This window comes from Rhinoderma darwinii, chromosome 5 (genome assembly GCF_050947455.1).
Source record: "Rhinoderma darwinii isolate aRhiDar2 chromosome 5, aRhiDar2.hap1, whole genome shotgun sequence".
In the NCBI taxonomy this organism is placed as follows: Eukaryota; Metazoa; Chordata; class Amphibia; order Anura; family Rhinodermatidae; genus Rhinoderma; species Rhinoderma darwinii.
In genome coordinates, this window is record NC_134691.1 from 23,732,407 (window position 1) to 23,754,040 (window position 21,634).

Genomic DNA, 21,634 nt, shown 5'->3' on the forward strand with positions numbered 1-21,634 from the left:
GTAGCTCCGCCCCCTTTACTTCAATGGAGTTTAGCTGCAATACCAGACACCACCCATGGATAGGAGTGGCGCTCTTTCTAGAAGAAAGCAGCCACGTTATTCTAATCCTGTACAACCACTTTAATGTAACAATGAACATCACCCAAGAATGTAAAAGAACATAGTCTAATCCCCACCCCTCACACCAGGGTGCTCACATTTATTTGGGTAAGACGCGGTCCGTCTTTAAATCCCTTTTTTTCAAAAGGGAGGTTCATTCACAAGACACACAAAGTAAATATAAATAGGTGGGAGCTCCATGCAATGACAAGGTTATAGCAAACGCAGCCGTATACTCAGCTGAAGAGTTGTGTACGGTCTTTGCCTACCGGAAAGATCTCCTATATATGTCCTAGATTAATGTGAGAACAGCAAAGAAATCTAAAAACTTTTTGGAAAATCTGTGTATATGATAAAGACCTGTCTGTGTGTTACATAGATGGCCATTCGTTTGAGTGGCTGGCATATATTACTACATGGCCAGTTGAAGCTTTCCACGGTGATTACAGACGATCGCTGCAGAATTCTATATCCTGACCCATAATGATTGGCTGATTGCCAGACCAGCTTTAATATAAAGAGAGGCTGTAATGATGAGACAGCCCCTTTTTAGAGAGGCAAATATTCACAAGCACCCACCTCCCTCCAATCTGTTCCAGAGGGTCTTACACCTTTCCTCCGAACAGTTTTTTTTCATAAACAGTAGCTCCCTATCCTGAAAGTCATAAATTTGTCAATATGTGTGATATACATTATGTAAAGGTACACCGTTCTCATCCTACAAAGATTACAATACATTCAATTAACTCGGCTTAAAGGGCTGTCTCATTAGAGACAACCCCTTTCAGAATGCGGATCCGAGTCCCGCTCCCGGCACCCCCAACAAACAGCTATATTTGCCAGGGGAAGCCGCAGCCAGCCAATGGAAATGTAGTATTAAAGGGTGGCCGTTCTTGTAAGAAAAGGGCCGCCCAAGTCCGCCAGAACGGGAGACGCTTGTTTATAGTGGCTCTATGTTCTTTCTCATAGATGAGGTTCCTGAGCACCGGTACCCCCCACTGTGATGTCCATATGCCCTATTAATACAAGGACCACTCAAGTCCGCCAGAACGGGAGACGCTTGTTTATAGTGGCTCTATGTTCTTTCTCATAGATGGGGGTCCTGAGCACCGGTACCCCCCACTGTGATGTCCATATGCCCTATTAATACAAGGACCACTCAAGTCTTCCAGAACAAGCGGCTCTTCGTTCTGGTTCATAAAGGGAGGTTCAGAGCACGGTATCCCCCTCTTCCTCCTACTATGATGTCTATATGCTCTAATAGGGCATATGGACAGGGGTCGTCTTTATTAAGACCACCCCCATAATTCTGCTTCACAATTCCCACTTTTGTACAGATGCTGTAGAGCTGAGTTTGTTGCTTGACCAACTTGATATTACAGTGGGTTATCTGCAATTTTACACAGGATTGCAGGTAGAATTACCAAAATGCATAAATGGAGGACATGCAAAGAGTAAATGACAAATTCAGCTCTGCTATAAAGATGTATTTTTTTATTCGCATTTCTAGCATCTTCTCACAGTATATGCACGTTTTTGTTTTGGTTTTTACAGCTGTTGGAGGAGAGTTTAGCAAAAGCCGACCGCTTATGTTCAGAGACCGAGTGGAAGCTCCAGGCTCTTCATAAACAGAAACAGGATGACGTGCAGCGTGGGAAACATTATGAAGACGTTGGGAAATTAGCAGAGAGCATCAAAGAGCAGGAACAGCAGTTGTGTGATGTGATCAAAGAACTGGAGGCAAGAAAGGCAAGAGAAACCAGCGAACCCCACTCCATATACATTTATATTACTAAGCAGTCCGTTATGTCCACTCACAGATGATACAGAGCTGCACTTGTCATTTAATTGTAGGGTTGCATTGCTTGTGTATTGTGTTACCTCTCTGAAGATCACAATCTAAGGCCCCATGCACACGACCGTGCCCGTAATCACAGTCCGTAATTACGGGTACGGGCGGCCGCGGTCAATTGTCCGCATTTGCAGATCGTACTCCCATTATAAAGTATAGGAGCAAGGTCCGTAAAATAAAAAAATAGGACGTGCTCATTTTTACTGAAGGTTTCTACGGCACGGACACATGCCCGTAAATATACGTGAAGGTGTTTGTCAGCCATAGAAATGAATGGGTCCGTAATGAGTGGCGAAATCTACGGTCATGCGCATGGGTCCTTAGTTCTTCGATCTTCTCAGTTAGGCTTTTCTCAGCCTGTGGGAGTCAGCTTGCTTGCCTGCCTGTTTCTAACCCTGATCAATGTAATGTAACATGAACAGGATTTCTTCACTCACAGACTGTCACAGGGCTCCATGTTTGATACAAGATTCAATATCTAAAAATGGATAAGGTGCCGAGTCCAGTGGTTGTATTCTTCGGTGTCCTCAGAGACTCAAGATTAAAAATTCAGATATAACAAAACTGACTTGTGAGGTGGCCTGGGGTATGGAAACAGCTGAGCTACGCTGTTTCTGTAGCTCCTGAGTTCCAGAAACCATTCAGTTCTGAGAGTTACGGAAACCGCATAGCTCAGCAAGCTCGGCTGTTACCATACTCCCGTCCAGCTTATAACTGAGTGGTAGGGGACAGCGGGAGAAGGTAGGACAGGGGTCGGGGGGCCCCTGTTCTAAAGAGGAGTTTTTGTTAGGCCGTCAGCTGCCATGGAAACCATTGTCTCCCTAAAACCTTTCTCCCCAGGTGCTGTTCTGGAGATCGCCCTCTGATCTGGCTGTGATCGCTGAGCGCAGTACTGTCATGAGCCGCATTGTATACTGCGTCGGAAATACCCGACGGTCAAAAACTGCAGTTGTTTGTAGTATTTCCTATACAAGGTCCCATATGACATGCAGGTTTGGGAAGGCCTGTAGACCAATGTTTCCATGTAGCTCTGCTGGCTTGCGGATTTCCACATGCTGTTCTTTATTAGGCTGCGTTCTATAGCTCCTTCCTATACATTAGTGTATTGGGCAGACAGACTACTTGGCTGTAAACACTTTATTACTAACCAGGGATGTTTACATTTAGTCTCTTGTTTTGGTGGGGAAACTAGATGTATACAGCGGCATGGGGGTAGGCTTTAGCTCATTTCCATATTGTCTGTTTAACCTCCACAGTGGGCAGAAGTTTCCAGCAGACGATCGCAGCTGGAGACGGAGCAGCTCTCAAAATTCACATTGGATACAGAGAGGAGGAAGTTTTTATATACAGGAATGGTGCAGGAGGTGCAGCCAGAGGACGTCCTGCAAGAGACGGAGAGTGAATATTCTGGTCTGTATACACTTTGTGCTATTATTTATTTCCGTTCAACTTACCCTTTTAAGTAACTAAACTTTTATAAAACTTTTGGCTTGCCATAGTGACATGTCAGAAGTTTTAATCGGTGGGGGGTCCGAGCACTGAGAGGATAGCCAATCAGAAACAAAGCGGCACAATGGTCAACCGAACTATTCTGCGGCTTAGTTTTACCGATCGGTCGGGGTCTCAGCGCTCGGACCCCACGGTCCCTTCTTTTATAAAAGTTTCAGCTTCACTTGTTTGTAACCTATGCATTTCTCTAAACTTTAAAACACGGCTCCACCGAAAGCCTCATAATCCAGGATTAAAGGGGGTCTATCCAGGATTTAAAAAGAAATGTAATTCTAAATGTTTTTTTATTCCCAAAACAGTGCCACACATTGGTTGGTTTTGGTATTGCAGATCAGCCCCATTTACTTGAATAGATCTCAGTTTCAATACCATACACAGCACATAGACAAACGTGGCTCTGTTTCTGAAAAACGTTTAACCCCCTCGTGTCACTCACAGGTAGCTAAGATTTGGGGTACAGTTTGTAAAGTCCCTACAATGTAGAGCTTCCAGTGCCTATGAACAGGGTGGTCATCCGTGAGTTTCTGTATGTGGCTTTGATCTTCTTTGCTTCTCTGTATTTTGACACTGCGTGGGAGCTGTATACTTAGCACTAAAAACAAATTCTGTCATGTGAAAGGATTTCCTTCATTTGCATACAGAACAATAACACTTAGGTGTGAATAAGGACTTTTCATATTTGACTCATTGGTCCTCTACAGTGTGAGGAACCCAACTAGCCGTTCCCCATGTTTCAGGACTGAGAGCTCCTCCGTGTATGGGTTAGGGAACAATGGATAGTTGGGATAAACTCCAGTCACATCCTAAAGGGGTCGTCTGGTTTCATAAATTGCTTTTCAAATACCCTATTAAAGAACTATGAATTACTATCGTGGGATCCTTCATTCAGAACCCAAAGCAGAGAACCACTACAAAGAGCGTCTCACTCTGGAGGACCTGACATGTCTATGTATTACACAAGACAGCCCACTGATTTTAAGCGGCACCATGTAATACTTAGTTTCTCCTACAGTAGCGCTGCAGTGAGGTTGAAAGCTTGTTTGCTGCCAGGTTCTCTCACAGATTACCGCTGATCGCTGGGCTCTGAGCAGTTGTGCACCATGTGAACAGCTAATTTTTGTGGGGGCTATTAAAAAAAACAACCCCCCCCCCCCAAAAAAAAAAAACAACTTATTGTCAGTAAGTGCAATTAACCCCCATGTGGTGAGATTTCTTATACTGGAAACTGTATTTGCTTTGTTTTACAGACCGGCTTCGCGACCTGAATCTTGGTTCTCCAGATAGGAATTCTTCTACACAGGGTGATACAGAAGCTGGGAGCAAACCACAAAATGTTTGTTTAAACAACGTCTCCTCCTCCAGCTCATCCACTCATTGTAAGTTGTATTCACAGTTTATTTCCAGGATTCACCAGTCTTTTCTGCTCATTCGTACCACATTAGGCATACAGAGGGATAACTCTTACACCATAAACTGTACCCTAATCTAATGTAGGAAAAACAAACCGTTCTCCTGCATGATGGGAGTCAGATAAGCTTTTAGGGTTCTGACATCAAGCTGACTGTTTCCAACAGCAACCAGGAGCATTCAGTGCAGCTCCGGGCTATAGTACAGGATAAGTAACGTTATGTGTTTACAAAATTACTTCACTTTTTATGTAGATTATATATAAACTTTAAAATGGTGCTCAAATGGGGACTATACACTTTATATTTAAAAAATATATATTGGCAGCCCCGTCCTTTGTCGATTTAAACCTACTTCCCTTCTCACACAGAAGTGTTTACTCTCTGCCGAGTATTACAGAGAGAGAAATAAAGCATTGTTTGTATTCAGCTTAAAGTAGTTCAATGTGGTTCGTGACTAGGCCGTGCTGAGACTTCTTGCTGTGAGAGGGGAAGAGGTAACAACTTAATCAGGTCTAGAGCGAAAATGTACAAATATTGCAGATCAAAAAGGGTAACCAATGTGACTTTACATTCATAGTGTTCAGGATTACATTTAGTTAAAAGATTTAAGTAGAAGCAGTTTAACGAGGATTTCTATCTGTACTTCTGTACATGTTGTTCCAAAGGGGTAAAGGGATTTGACATCTGAAATAATGTTTGTGAGGGTAGGCCAGATTGGTGGAGTCCATCTTTGTGAATGTAACACGTCTTCTGTATGGATATCCTCTACAGATGTAGCTAAGCTGAGTTTACTGTGTTACCCTTTGGGGCTACTTTGGGTTAAATCTGAGTTAGGCCTCATGTACACGGCCGTACTATGACTTCCTGCAAGCTCGGAGTTGTACACAGCAGTAATAAGACACCTATAGAAGTCTATTGGGCCATACTGTACCTTCATATGATTCTGATGTCAATTGTGGCATTCTCCGTCACATACCGTATTACAGAGCCGTGCTGCAAGATGTCGCTGCGGAATTTACTTTGCCCCTTCGAACATAGGACTTAACCTGCAGTTGTCTATGAGTTCCAAATCAACTAATACATTCTCTGGAGGTGCGAGAGAGGCCGGCCGGGAGAGACTAACTAGCCACGCAAAATTGGTGTTCAAATGAGTGTCTGCCATTAGTGGCCGGACGCATCTTTACTTAAGACCATACGAGAGTAGGCGTTCCCCTCATACTTACACATATACATTCCACGTATGGTATAATACAGAATCGCCCAATCTCGTCATAGTATGTATTTTTAGCCTTATGTTTCGATGGGTCGTTGGGTTGTTAACATGTCAAAACTTGTAATCTATTCGCAGAATACAAAAGGTTATTGGGTCAAATACCAGAGGTCTTGGGACCTAAAAACAACTTTAATAGAATATACATTCCCCTCTGCAAGCCATTTATTCTGCAGCTGTCCACGATAAATCTTACTGACAGCAACTTTATGTTCACATATCATGAAACAATATTCAAAATGTCTCTTGACAGACAGAGCTCGTCCACACGTAGCGGAATTGCTGCATTTTTTTCCGTCCGGCATTGCGGATGGAAAATCCGCATCATAATAGAGTAGCAGCGAAGTGGATGAGATTTAACAAATGTCATCCACACGCCGTGTAAATATGAGCAGAAAAACCGATCAGAAATGGACCTGCCGTGCAGAATTTTATTCCGCAGCATGTCCACTTTATTTGCGTAATCGCTGCACATTTGCTGCGGGTTTTCTCCATTGAATTCAACGGGGAGGTAAAACCCTGCAACAAATAACAGTTGCGTTTTTTGCCGCGGAATCGTTGTGAACCCGCTGCAAAAAAACGCAACTCTGAATTTTTTTTAAAAAAAACTATACTTTCCCAGAAGTCTGTGTTCCTCCCTTCAGCACGGCCTCCTGGGATGACTATTCATCTTACGTGACAGCTGGAGCCAATCACCGGCTGTAGTTTCGGTCACACGGGATGAAACGTCATCCAAAAAAGGCCGGCCTGGATGACGTCAGAGGGCCGGCCTCCTGGGATGACGCTTTATCCCATGTGACCGCCGCTGTAGCCAATCACAGGCTGCACCGGTCTCTTGGGATGAAACGTCATCCCAGTAGGCCGGCCTGCTGCCAGGCCGGTTAATGCAGCAGTTTTCCGCAGTGGACATTCTGGGCGAAAAACGACACCACAGTTTGGAGCGTTTTTTCGCCCGGAATTCCCTTTGGCGCGCAGGGCGGATACGCTGCGTGCTATTACGCAGCGTATCCGCCCCGCGTGAACCCGGCCTAATTCTGTTTTATGGTGCCGTATCAGAGCATACCCGTTGTATGGAGATGCAATAAATTCTGGGTGCAGCTGTAAAGGTTGTGCCTTGTGCGTGAGCTCTTAAAATAATTCTGTATTTCGAGTCCTATGTAAACCCACAGATAACACAGTGATATTACCATAACATGTGGCAGATGATAATCTCGTCGGCATCTGACGCACACTCACCTCTGCTATATTTCTACAGGTTTATATTTCTGTTTTTTTGTCTCTTCAGTTTCTCTGGACCGAGGAAGAGAAAACTTGGAGAGTAATGAGCGTGCCCTTATGTCAGAAGTACGAGAGCTCAGACACAAACTGGCTACACAGGCCCGGAGACCATACCACACATCACATTATCCGGGCACACAGTGGACTTGAAGGAGGCTTCAGAGGGGAGGATATTTTATTTATCAGATTTATATTTATTTTATCTCCTGTTTTGCTAACCTTATTATGTACAGTAAACGGAATCGTGACAATGATCATTAAACGCATTTTATTACTGAAGAATCTGTTTATCACAGGGTGAAAATGCTGCAGGGACACAGAATTATGACCAACATGACTTTATATACTTCTGACATCCACTAGGTGGCACTGGCTGCCTGGTTGAAGAAAAACGCTTTAGAAGTATTTTTTGGGGGCCAATATTTTCCACTTTTATCCTTGCTATTGGACACCCCTGTCTTCTATGTTCCCATAGGTCGGATACGCTGCGTAAAAATCACGCAGGGTGTCAGACCTGGAACCCGCAGTACATTCTGTCTGAAAATTTGCACCAAATTGTGCGGTTTTTTTAATGGAATTTCCGTTGCGGAAGAAAGCCGTTCATACTTACCCCCTCTGTATTCTCTGCGCGTAGTCCGGCCTCCTGCGATGACGTTAAAGGCCATGTGACACTGCAGCTTGTAATTGGCTGCAGCATTCACATGGGTTAAAACGTCATCCCAGGAGGCTTGACTGCGGGGAAAAAGGAGGGTGTTCTGGGTAAGTATGTTTTTTTGTTTTGTTTACCGTAGTTGGCGAATACGCCGCCAAAGTCGCAACACTTGGCTTTCTGTTGCGGGATTTGCATCCTCATTGAATTCAATGGGGATAACCTGCAACGGAAAATCAACTAAAACACAGCATAAAATGACATGTGGAATTAATGTCTGCACCAATTAACATTTTCGCTTGCGTTTTTTTCCGCAGCGTGGGCATGAGATTTTCGAAATCTCATCCAGTTTGCTGCTAATGTAAACGCTGCGGAATATCCACACAGAATTCCATTGCGGAAATTCCACGGTGTTTACACTATGTGGGAACCCGGCCTTAAAAACATTTGTGATCGAATGGGTCGTTGTAAAGAGATCACTGATTTCCAGCGCGGTCCTGTAATAGGACGCTACCGGTGTAACAAGTCGCTCCTGAAATGTCTTCCCTCCTGGATATTCCACCATCAACTGTGACTGATATTATTGTAAAGTGGAAGGAACCGCAGCAACTCAGCCACGAAGTGTCAGACCACGTGAAGTTACAGGGCGGGGGCGCCGAGGATCATAGTGCATAAAAGTCGCCAACGCTCTGCCGACTCAATAACTTAATAGCTCCAAACCTCCTCTAACATCCGCACAAAAACTGTGCCCGGGGGCCGAGCAGCTGCACGCCAGCCTCACATCACCAAGCACAACGCCAAGCGTCAGATGGAGGGGTGTAAAGCCACCGCCACTGGACTCTGGAGCAGGGGAGACGTGTTCTGTGGAGTGACGCTTCTCTATCTGGCAGTCTGATGGATGAGTCTGGGTTTGGTGAATACCAGGAGAATGTTCCCTGCCTGACTGCATTGTGCCCGCTGTAATGTTTGATGGAGGAGGGGTAACGCTATGGGGGTGTTTTTCAGGGATCGGCTCCTTAGTTCCAGTGAAGAGAAATCTTAATTCTTCAGCATAACAAGATATTGTGGACAATTGTAGCTTCAACTTTGAGGGAACAGTTTGGGGTTCAGCCCTTTTCTGTTCCAGCCCCAGTACACAAGGTCCATATAGACATGGGAGGTTGGTTGGGGGGAGTTTGGTGTAGAAGAACTTGACTGGCCGCACCGAGTCCTGACCTCAACCCCATCCAACACCTTTGATGAACTAGAATGGAGATTACAAGCCAGACCCCCTCCTCCGACATCCGTGTCTGAATGAGAAAAAATTCCCAGACACCCCAAAATCTTGTAGAAAGTCCCCAGAAGAGTGGAAGATGTTTTATCTGCAAAGGGGGGACCAACTCCATATTCATGTCTATGGATGTAGAATGGGATGTTAGAAAACCTCCTGTAGGTGTAACGTGTAGGCGTCCCAATACTTTTGTACACACAGTGTATATCGATTGGTCATATTTCCAGTGATCTTTTTCCTTTTTGATACAGTGCGGCTCAGCACACCCGTTCATATCTGAAAGTGGCTCACGAATTAGGGCCTATTCACTTCAGTGTTTGCTTTCCGTTCTGGGGTTCGGTCGGAGGTTTCCGTCGGGTGAACCCCTCAACGCAAAGTCAAACGGAAACCTTAGCTTCCGTTTACATCACCATTGATATCAACGGAGGCGGAAACATTGCTAATGGTTTCAGTTCGTCACCATTTCGGCAGGATTCCGTTTTTGTGACAGAATCAATAGCGCGGTCGACTGCGCTATTGATTCCGTCGAAAAAACAGATCTGCGCACACGTGGAAACCTGAGCATGCGTGGTTTCTACGCTGCGCGCCATTTTCTCCCCCCTAGCCATGGACCAGAAACTATCAGAGGAAATTATGTCAGTGATGTCCGGAGCGGAGCTGGAGTCCCAGTCAGAGTGCTAGTAGCGCACCGACAAGGACTCCGGCGCTGGGGTTAGGGGACTCCACAGAGTCCTGGAGCAGAGCCTATACTAGCGTTCTTCCTGGGACTCCGGCTCTGGGGTCAACTTACGTTTTTTTTGTTACTATTATGTAAGAGAGTGTTTGGTACAGCGCTGACATGTTGATCACTCTCACTGATCTAACGAGAGCAGTTAGGTTATGTTCACACAGAGTTTTTTTGCAGGCATAATATTCTGCCTGGAAAAATCAGCTCCGGTTTTTTTTTTAAGCACCACATGCGATTTTTGACGCGTTTTTTTGCCACTTTTTTTTTAGCTATCTCCAACAGAAAGATTGAATAACCACGAGCGTTTTTTGCCGGAAAAAAAAGTGTCAAAAATCGTGGCAAAAAAACTTGTTTATTTCCGTCTCCTATTGATTTCAATGGGGTTTTTGAGGCAGAAAACGCCTCAAGATAGGGCATGTCGCTTCTTTTTCCCGCGAGCATTTTTTTTTTTTTTTTTGCTCGTGGTAAAAAAACGCCTCCATCTCCAATTGAAATCAATGGGAATCCATTTAGTCCGTTTTTTGCTGCGGTTTTTGCCACGGTTTCTGTGGCAAAAACCGCTGCAAAAAAACTCAGTATGAACAGGGCCTAAAATGGCAACGGAGATTCAAAAATGGTTAAAGCTGGGTGTAGTAGGCGTGATGAGTCCCTGCTGCTGGGGCATTGCATGCTTGGACACAAGTGGTGCATGCTGGGAACTGTATGACCGAAGAAGCAGGGCAACGAACACACAGAGGTAAACAAACCTCTCAATGTAAACAAAAGAGCATAATGGTAAAATAAAAAATTAGATAACGATATTCAGGGGGCATTAATAGATAAATTGAGAAGCGTGGCCGTGATTAAAAAAAAAAAAAAAAAAAGTTTTGTAAAACACCTTTTAAAGGTTGGTGGTCTCTGACATAAATAATAAAATTCTGTCTGTCTTCAGCCACCACTAGAGGGAGCTCACTGCATACTGTTTATACATTGCACTCCATAATTCATTTAACGCTATGTCTATGCAGGGGATTTGGAACTCTGTATCGGTAAAAACCCAGCTCCGACTGCTGCATAGATATATTAAAAAGGAATCAGCGCAGAATGTTGAACCTAACCATTACATAATGATAACGGGGGACATTTAATTTAAAGCAGACCTCTTACTAGGTCCCATAAGTTGATAAGCTGGTTTGGGGTTTTTCCTGGACCCCCCCTGTTCCAGAGATATGGCCACTGTGGTGTTTCCTCCCTCTATGCTAATTTGCTGTAGTTTGCCAACAGGGCGTAAACTACCCACAAGCTGCCTCCCATTGATTGGTCAGCATCAGAGGCAGGGAAGATAACTCCACCCCGATGGCTAACTACAGCAAATTAGCATATAAGGAACTAACACAACAGTGGCCATATCTCTGGTACGGGGGATGCATGAAAAAATAAAAACCGCGCTGGAATCAGGGAGACCGCGCTATTCAGGTCAGTTAACCAGTTCACCTTCTATGACCTAGTGACAGGTCCTATTTAAAGTTTAGGTTAATTTTAGGAGAAGATTTTAAGAAAGAATTTGGTAATTGCTATAATAACAATTCCCTTATATAATGTGATAATGAGAATCGCTCCCTTTAACTGTCAGGGCGTTCCGATTACAACTCGCACGGCCGCCGGGTAAATTTCACATTCCCCGCAGCTTCCCTGCCAATCCATCATAATGTATTGTGCACATTCCCTTATATATTTTTCATGTGAAAGTTGATAAACCAGATTCTTTCCTTCGATGCATCTGATTTTTGTTTTATGCCTCATGGGGTTAGATTGTTACTCGGCCCCTCGCTTTGAGCCCCCAGAGATTTTCCATACAAATTAATTGAAGGACCAACCAAGAATTTCGCAGAAATTTTCCTTGTTCTGCCCTCGTCGTACTGACAATTCTCTGTAACGTCTTTAATCCCATTATACCCATTACCCAGGGACGAGCTGTTCTGCGCCTCCTGCGGCTTCATGTCATTCAGGCTGGTTTATATTAATTATGCCATTTTTATTTCTATGTGATCTGTGGGTGAGGGGGGCATTAACCCTGTTATCCCCATTGATCAGCAGAATGACGGGGACTGGACACTGACTTGGAGCACCAGAGCCCCCTCACTGCAGCGCACATCATAAGGATATGATATCAATGTTCTATTATGTAAAATTCCTTAAATGATGTAGCAGAGCTGAGTGATGTTTCAGTCTCTGTACTTAGGAAAACCTGATACGTTTTCTTAGAAATGGAATTACCTTCATAAATTGTATGTGCACCAGTTACTGGATCATCTATTTTTTCCCCACTGGTGATTTTGTTGGTATGTGGTCCTTCTCTTGCTATAATGGAAATCTGGACTTTCAAGGAGACCTGCAGTGTAAAGCATGGGGGACGGTCAGAGTAGTAGCCAATCTGATCAAGCAGAGCTGCATATCTGTATAAATGATCTTGTTGACATGACCATTGTGTATTTTTACACTATGGTCTTGCACTTTGGCTTACTCCAATGGTCTACAAATTTTAGGAAATTGTGTCCTTTAGGAGGAATATACAACCGCGTACATTATATAATGAGAAGTAATGAAAAAGCAAGATGACTAAACACATTTGGCAAACATATTCCGGGAAATTACTTTAAAAATATTTGTATTTATCATGAATTCTATAGAGAATCTAAAAATATAAATTTCCACCTTTTAACATTGTCGTTTTTATGTACAAACTTCTTTGCTTATTAATTTCTTTAAATATATCTTTATAGTGTTCTAAGCACTTTCTAATACAGAGATCCAAATCCCCTGCATAGACATAGAGCTAAATGATTGTCTTCCTGCAGCAGCTACTAGGGAGAGTTTAGAGAATAATGTTTTATTATTGAGTTCAATGTATAACTAGAGTGCAGTAAGCTCCCTCTAGTGGTGACTGCTGGCATCTAGAATTTTATCATGTACATTTTTGTCTTTGGAGCGGATTTGGAGCACTGTATCAGAATAACAGAGAAACAACCAATATAGAGATTTATTAGGAATTTACATTTACTTTAATGTCAGGACTGCTTGCTTTGACCGTTTAAGCAGCTGAATGAGGGTAAGACTGTGCGGTGACTAACATCTTTGCTCTCTTTTATGCCTTAGTCCTTTGCTAGGAGATCACTACACCCATCCTGTAGCCCTCAAAAATATTTTCAGGGATATATTCGATTGTTTGTGTGGTTTTGGGGTTAAGGGATTTACTCAATTAGGTATCAATATAAAAAAAATAACAGCAACTCTGCTCAGTCAAGGAATGTCGCTTATCCCTATAAGTACTTGACCCAATATAGAAGTCTTGAGTCATGCAGTGCAGATCAATATTGGATTATATAACAAATTATCTGTCAATGTGCTGCATATTCACTATGTGGACACCCCTCCTAATTATTGCATTCAGATTTTTAACTCTCACCCACTGCAGACAGGTTTATAAAATCAAGTACACAGCCATGTAATCTCCATAGACAAACATTGCTAGTAGAATGGGTCGTACTGAAGAGCTCAGTGACTTTAAACATGTCACTGTCATAGAATTACATTTTTACATTGTTACAAGTCAGTTTGTCAAATTTCTGATCTGCTAGATCTGCCCTGGTCACCTGTAAGTGTTATTATCTACTAGATATGCCCGGTCATCTGTAAATGCTATTATAATCTGCTAGCTCTGCCCGGTCAACTGTAAGAGTTATTATTATCTACTAGATCTGCTTGGTCATCTGTAAGTTCTATTATTAGCTGCTAGATCTTCCCGATCACCTGTAAGTGCTATTATTATCTGCTAGATCTGCCCCAGTCACCTGTAAGTGTTATTATCTTCTAGATCTGCCCTGGTCACCTGTGTTATAATTATCTTCTAGATCTGCCCTAGTCACTTGTAAGTGCTATTATTACCTGCTAGATTTGCCCCGATCACCTGTAAGTGCTATTATCTGCTAGATCTGCCCAAGTCACCTGTGTTATTATTATCTACTAGATCTGCCCGGTCACCTGTAAGTGCTATTACTATCTGCTAGATCTTCCCTGGTCACCTGTAAGTGTTATTATCTTCTAGATCTGCCCTAGTTACCTGTAAGTGCTATTATCTGCTAGATCTGCCCCGGTCACCTGTAAGTGCTATTAATATCTGCTATAATTTCCCCTTGGCACCTGTAATTGTTATTATTAGCTGCCCCGGTCACCTGTGTTATTATTATCTGCTAGATCTGCTCCAGTCACCTGTAAGTGCTATTATCTGCTAGATCTGACCCGGTCATCTGTCAGTGTTATTATTTTGAATTGAAAACATAGACCACACAAACACACTGAGCGGAGCTGCCGCTGAAGCGTGCGACATGTAATATCACCGTTGACAAAAAATTTAATAGGCCTGCATTGCCAGTTTGAGAGCGTGTTGGGCAGCCAATGGCTACATGGCACATATTGTAAATGAGAAAAAAACATCTAGAATATTTATACTCAAAAGAAATACATGTGTACATACATAAAACACATACGTGGCTTGTATGGCACTATTTACATGGGCGCTGTGTGGTGGCCCTGAGTTTCTATACAATGTATACAGATATTTATTTTGTTGAATATTTGAATAGTTTAATATTTGTTTTGTTGCTGAACTCTGCATTACACTATTTATCTGGACTCTGTATGACGCTATCTGGGAGCTGTATTCATTATTTATCTGGACATTGTATGACACTATCTGGGAGCTGTATTCATTATTTATCTGGACACTATGACGCTATCTGGGAGCTGCATTCATTATTTATCTGGACACTATGATGCTATCTGGGAGCTGTATGCATTATTTTTCTGGACACTGTATGACGCTATCTGGGAGCTGTATGCATTATTTATCTGGACACTATGATGCTATCTGGGAGCTGTATGCATTATTTTTCTGGACACTGTATGACGCTATCTGGGAGCTGTATTCAGTATTTATCTGGACACTGTATGACGCTATCTGGGAGCTGTATGCATTATTTATCTGGACACTGTCTGACGCTATCTGGGAGCTGCATGCGTTATTTATCTGGACACTATGATACTATCTTGGAGCTGTATTCTTTATTTATATGGACACTATGATACTATCTGGGAGCTGTATGCATTATTTATCTGGACACTGTGTGACACTATCTTGGAGCTGTATTCAGTATTTATCTGGACACTGTATGATGCTATCTGGGAGCTGTATGCATTATTTATCTGGACATTGTATGACACTATCTGGGAGCTGTATTCAGTATTTATCTGGACACTGTATGACTATCTGGGAGCTGTATTCATTATTTATCTGGACACTATGACGCTATCTGGGAGCTGTATTCATTATTTATCTGGACACTATGACACTATCTGGGAGCTGTATTCAGTATTTATCTGGACACTGTATGACGCTATCTGGGAGCTGCATTCATTATTTATCTGGACACTATGATGCTATCTGGGAGCTGTATGCATTATTTTTCTGGACACTGTATGATGCTATCTGGGAGCTGTATTCAGTATTTATCTGGACACTGTATGACGCTATCTGGGAGCTGTATGCATTATTTATCTGGACAATGTATGATGCTATCTGGGTGCTGTATTCATTATTTATGTGGACACTGTATGATGCTATCTGGGAGCTGCATGCGTTATTTATCTGGACACTGTATGATACTATCTTGGAGCTGTATTCTTTATTTATATGGACACTATGATACTATCTGGGAGCTGTATGCATTATTTATCTGGACATTGTATGACACTATCTGGGAGCTGTATGCATTATTTATCTGGACAATGTATGACGCTATCTGGGTGCTGTATTCATTATTTATCTGGACAATGTATGACGCTATCTGGGTGCTGTATTCATTATTTATCTGGACACTATGACGCTATCTGGGAGCTGCATTCAGTATTTATTTGGACACTGTATGATGCTATCTGGGAGCTGTATGCATTATTTATCTGGACATTGTATGACACTATCTGGGAGCTGTATGCATTATTTATCTGGACAATGTATGACGCTATCTGGGTGCTGTATTCATTATTTATCTGGACACTGTATGACACTATCTGGGAGCTGTATGCATTATTTTTCTGGACACTGTATGACGCTATCTGGGAGCTGTATTCATTATTTATCTGGACAATGTATGACGCTATCTGGGTGCTGTATTCATTATTTATCTGGACACTGTATGACACTATCTGGGAGCTGTATGCATTATTTTTCTGGACACTGTATGACGCTATCTGGGAGCTGTATTCATTATTTATCTGGACAATGTATGACACTATCTGGGTGCTGTATTCATTATTTATTTGGACGTTGTATGACACTATCTGGGAGCTGTATTCATTATTTATCTGGACACTGACGCTATCTGGGAGCTGTATTCAGTATTTATCTGGACACTGTATGACTATCTGGGAGCTGTATTCAGTATTTATCTGGACACTGTATGACACTATCTGGGAGCTGTATTCATTATTTATCTGGACACTGTATGACACTATCTGGGTGCTGTATTCATTATTTATTTGGACGTTGTATGACACTATCTGGGAGCTGTATTCATTATTTATCTGGACACTGACGCTATCTGGGAGCTGTATTCAGTATTTATCTGGACACTGTATGACTATCTGGGAGCTGTATTCAGTATTTATCTGGACACTGTATGACACTATCTGGGAGCTGTATTCAGTATTTATCTGGACACTATGACGCTATCTGTGAGCTGTATTCAGTATTTATCTGGACGCAGTACGCAGTATTCATTTATGACTAATATTTGTATGAATTCTTTGGTAATATTACAATGGGTGCTGTATGATGAATATTTAAATCTTGGATGTTGATATTATTTAGACTTTACAAGGCAGTACTTTGTGGATACTGTATGGTGTTATTATATGGGCTTTTTTAAAGTCTCTACGATCAGGTATGGGATGACTATGGCATGTTGCTGGACCAGTAGTCCACCAAAGATAATATTGGTAACCTACTAGACACCAGCAGTAGCGGGGTCCAGGGCGGTTACGCTGTGTTCTTTTACGCAGCATAATTGCCCTGTGTGAACATACCCTAAAGGTAGTATTACATGGCCCGACGTGGGTCCTGTAAACCAGCGCTGATCAATGAGACACTTCGTTGATCGACGCTCGTTTGCTTCTTTCACAAAGGAGCTCGTATGGGAACGCTTCTTTGCCCGATAATTGGCCAGTGTAAAAGGAACTTTACTGGCGGATTTTCCCACAGAGTACAGATCGCTGGGGGTCCCAGCAGGGGGAGACTTTGTAATCCACTTATTGTCAAGGGACCCTTCTAACAAGCAGAGATGGTCCAAAGTGAACATCCCTTTTACCCCCACCTCATGGGGACTCATACTCTATAGCAGTGGCTCTCCAGCTGTTGCAAAACTACAACTCCTAGCATGCTTTGACAGCCTTTGTGCTCTATAGTATAGCATAGATAGAACCAGTTCATTGAGTATTTATTTTCCATACATAGAAATGAAAAGCCTCTACATGTCTTTTCCTCCTATGACCAGAACATGACCTCAACTAGTTTGCCCTGATCTGTTCCCAGCCCTATAGGCATTGTAGGTGTAGTCATCCTCCAGAAGTGTGTACTATATCATGACCTGTCAGTCCTACAGCTCAGAACTCAATCCTGCCAATAAATCTTCTGGCTTTATAGCGGGCGCACCTACCAAGTTTATTGTAAAGACAAAATGGAAATCATGTGGAGCACATTCATAATGTATATGTAATACATATAGGGGGCTCACTTATTGCTCGTACCGTACCCTCCAACTGAGGCACCGCCATGAGGTCTCAATCTGTAGTATTGAACTCCATTCCAAAGGTCCATACAGAACACCTAATACAAAAACAGATTTAAAAATGGGTTGTGCTAGATTATAAAAATAATTTATTTTTTTTTCAGGAATATCACCACTCTTGTCCAAAGGCTGTGTCTGGTATTGCATCTCAGCCCCATTAAATGACATGCTGCAATACCAGAATGGACAAGAGTGGGGGTTGTTCCTGAAGAGAAAAGCAGACCCTTTTTTCTAGTCCCAGACTATCCTTATAACGGGATGCGTTTCTCACAAATTGTGATAACTCCCCGTCCAGTGCTCAAGAATATTCCTCATCTCTTATTTTATAATGTCATATTATTCTTATTCACAGTATTTCACTTGTCAGAGCAGAAGCTTGTGCACCCGAGAGGCTATTTTTTGGCTATTAATTGTAAATGGGAACAGACGGTTGCCACCATTTTCAGGTTAACGAGCTCAGTGTTTTAGTCACCCAGTCACCCACCTGCATACAACTACGCCCAATGTCTGCCCCGCACTTGTCATATTCACTCCCTCTCCTCTGTTCCATCTGTAGCAGCCCTCTTTCCCCCGACTACAACTCTGGTATCGGATTATGGTGAGGTGCTGTGCCAGGACCCAGAAGAGTGGTCTAAAGGTCCTCAACAGTGAAAAACTGATTGAATTATAAGGCCATGTTCACACGTGGCAGAATTTTTCCGCTGCAAATGTTGGTGCAGATTTGGGGCAATTACGCAATGAATCTGCAGCAACATTTGCATATCTGACAGGTAATTCAGACGTCGCAGATATCACAGCGGACCTGCCACAGATTTCAGTTTTTGCATTGCAAAGGCTGAAATCCGCAGTGAAATTCCGCTGCTTCTCCGCAAAATAATGTGCATGCTGCGGAGGGGAAATTCTGCACCGCAGCCTAAATTCCGCACAGTTATTTTCCGCAACGTCTGAACTAACTGTCCTAAAAATGTATAGAAATAAATGTAAAGAACGGCTGCTGCAGAATTCCACTGCGGACTGTCCACAGCGGAATTCCACAGCAATTCTGCTACGTCTGAACGTGCCCTTAGAAACATTTGTTTGCAGCTATTTCTAGTAAAGGTGGGGCAAGCAGTTCATAAGCCTAAGGCATCATTTACACGAGCGTAATATACGCGCGTGTCGTACGCACCTATATTAGGCTATGGGGCAGTGCAGACAGTGTGTAAAGTTTGCGCAGCGCAAGTGCGCTGTGTAAAACTCACGACATGTCCTTTCTTTGTGCGCTGTTGGCGCATCACGCACCCATTGAAGTCAATGGGTGCGTGAAAACCACGCAGGTCGCACGGAAGCACTTCCGTGCGAACTGCCTGTTTCGCGCACCAGCTGTCAAACTCTGAATGTAAACAGAAAAGCACCACGTGCTTTTCTGTTTACAAACATCCAAACGGAGTGTCATAATGATGGCGGCTGCGCGAAAATCTCGCAGCCGCGCATCATACACTGATGACACACGCAGCTGTTAAGTGCCTTTTGCGCACGCAAAAAACGCTGCGTTTTTTGCGTGCGCAAAACGCACACGCTCGTGTAAATCAGGCCTAAGGGGGCAGATATTTTTTAGTCACATGGGTTACATGGATGTTGGGTAAAGATTTCCTTTGTCTAATATTATATAAACCACGCAGTGTGACAAATGTGCACTAATAAGGGACATATGAGGAGGCAAATACTTTTGAAATATCACTTTATTAATGAAGCAGAACTATGTGTTAATAAAAGTATATTTAGGAAATTGCTAAAAGGTTGTGGGAATTTTTTTTATCCCCATCCTAGCACACCCAGTTTTGCTTTTTTCATTTTTTTTTTTTTTTTCTCCGCCCTAACTTTTTTTTATTTTTCCTTCAACATAGCCGTATGAGGGCATGGCTTAAGTTGACCTGCGATTTGGGATTTAAATGTTGTGAGGTTTAGGCTGGATTCACACGAGCATGTTACGTCTGTAATGGACGGAACGTATTTCGTCCGCTAGTCCCGGACCGAACACACTGCAGTGAGCCGGGCTCCTAGCATCATAGTTATGTACGATGCTAGGAGTCCCTGCCTCGCTGTCGGACAACTGTCCCGTACTGTAATCATGTTTTCAGTAGTACGGGACAGTAGTTGCACGGAGAGGCAGGGACTCCTAGCATCGTACATAACTATGATGCTAGGAGCCCGGCTCCCTGCAGTGTGTTCGGTCCGGGACTTGCGGCCGAAATACGTTCCGTCCATTATGGACGTAATGACCTCGTGTGAACCCAGCCTTAGTTGTATATGTGCTCGGGGCACAGAGGGTTTACATGCAGCTGTGTCCTGGATGAGAGGGAACTGAGAAGGAAACGAGAAGATTGTAATTCTACGTAACAACACAAATGTAGTCAATCAGTATCTGTTTAAAGTTGGGCCTATGAGCACTGTAATGGCCGCCATCAGTGGTTGTCACCCGATTTTATACGACTGAGCAGAATATGAAACATTTGCTGCCACAGTAATTTTTGAGTTTTTAATTTTCATTTTTTCCTCCCTGCCTTCCAAAAGCCATAGCTGTATGAGGGCTTGTTTTTTGTGGGATGAGTTGTAGTTTTTAATGGCACCATTTAATGTAAATGTAATGTTTAATTCATACTGTAGGCAAATATAGAGGTGGAGGATGCATAGCGTGCAAGTATATGCATGTAGGCAAAACCTTTTCAGGCTTGACGATCAAAAACATTTACAAGATACAGGATTTTTTCAACTGTAAAACCAAAGGCCTTGTATATCTTATGACTTGTAGTTGTCCGTTGGCCTATGTAGGCAAACCTATACGGGAAATCAGGAGGAGAATAGGGGACCACCTTGGAGATATAATGCATAAAAGAGATACTTCAGTGCAGGGCCAGCGTCAGCACCCGGCGAACACGGGCAAGAGCCGGGGCCCACTCGGTGACCAGGTGATGACGCTGCCGTGATGGCTCCTCCAGGAGTGGAATCCCTTGCCAGAGTCTTGCCGGGGATTCTGCTTCTAGAGGGAGCCCCTGTCTAGGAGGCGGCGTAATTACTGCTGTAGCTGCCATAGCGGCTGTCACAGGGTCTGCGGCATGAGAGGGCCCACGCCATGAGGATGCCTGTGCCACTGACCGTCACGGTCCCCCCATGCCCAGTGGCCCCGCTAGCAGCCTATATGGGGTCATTATACTGTATGGAAGGCACTATACTGTGTGGGCTGAACTGGGTGTGTATGAGGTGGGAATAGAGGCGTGGCTTAAAAGAAAAAAATTGCCACTGCTCGCGTCTCTCTTTGTGATACCTGAAAGTTGGGAGGTATGAGTTTCACGTTTCATATAAAAAAAAAAATATACTCATACAATTTGCACCCCTGTACTCCTCGTTTCCATCCACCTGAATTCACAATATATATTAATGTCTAGAACACGAGGTATCTAGTATTTTAATGCAGGTTGAAGTCCTGTATATATGGACATGCATCCGTATATTAGACCCTAGAACACGAGGTATATTAAGCATGGTGTTATCCACACAGACACTTGCCTATATACAAAATTCTGGTATATTATAATCTGATGCCTAAGACACAGAAAGGCATCTATATACTCCATTCTATAATGAGGTATTTGCTTTCCTAGACATCTAAAAATAATTTAATGAGCCACGTAGCTGTAGGTAGTAAGTATTG

The 21,634-nt window shown here is 43.1% G+C and overlaps 1 protein-coding gene and 1 long non-coding RNA gene across 3 annotated transcripts in view; one reads left to right on the plus strand and one right to left on the minus strand.

The window, feature by feature from the left end:
• TBC1D31 (TBC1 domain family member 31) overlaps positions 1–7,676 on the plus strand; it is a 43,012-nt gene extending 35,336 nt beyond the window's left edge. Inside the window, exons 19-22 of the mRNA XM_075825760.1 lie at positions 1,654–1,848; positions 3,208–3,361; positions 4,708–4,836; positions 7,425–7,676. Coding sequence (XP_075681875.1) covers positions 1,654–1,848; positions 3,208–3,361; positions 4,708–4,836; positions 7,425–7,567 — 621 coding nt within the window. The 3' untranslated portion in view covers positions 7,568–7,676. The remainder of the gene's footprint in view (positions 1–1,653; positions 1,849–3,207; positions 3,362–4,707; positions 4,837–7,424) is intronic.
• LOC142651285 (uncharacterized) overlaps positions 1–21,634 on the minus strand; it is a 39,994-nt gene that overhangs the window by 2,429 nt on the left and 15,931 nt on the right. The window contains exons 2-3 of one of the 2 annotated variants that reach the window (XR_012847596.1): positions 17,890–17,981; positions 12,320–12,434 (exon numbers count right to left, since the gene is read on the minus strand). This is a non-coding gene — a long non-coding RNA (uncharacterized LOC142651285). The remainder of the gene's footprint in view (positions 1–12,319; positions 12,435–17,889; positions 17,982–21,634) is intronic. The other variant, XR_012847597.1, reaches the window with a different exon arrangement.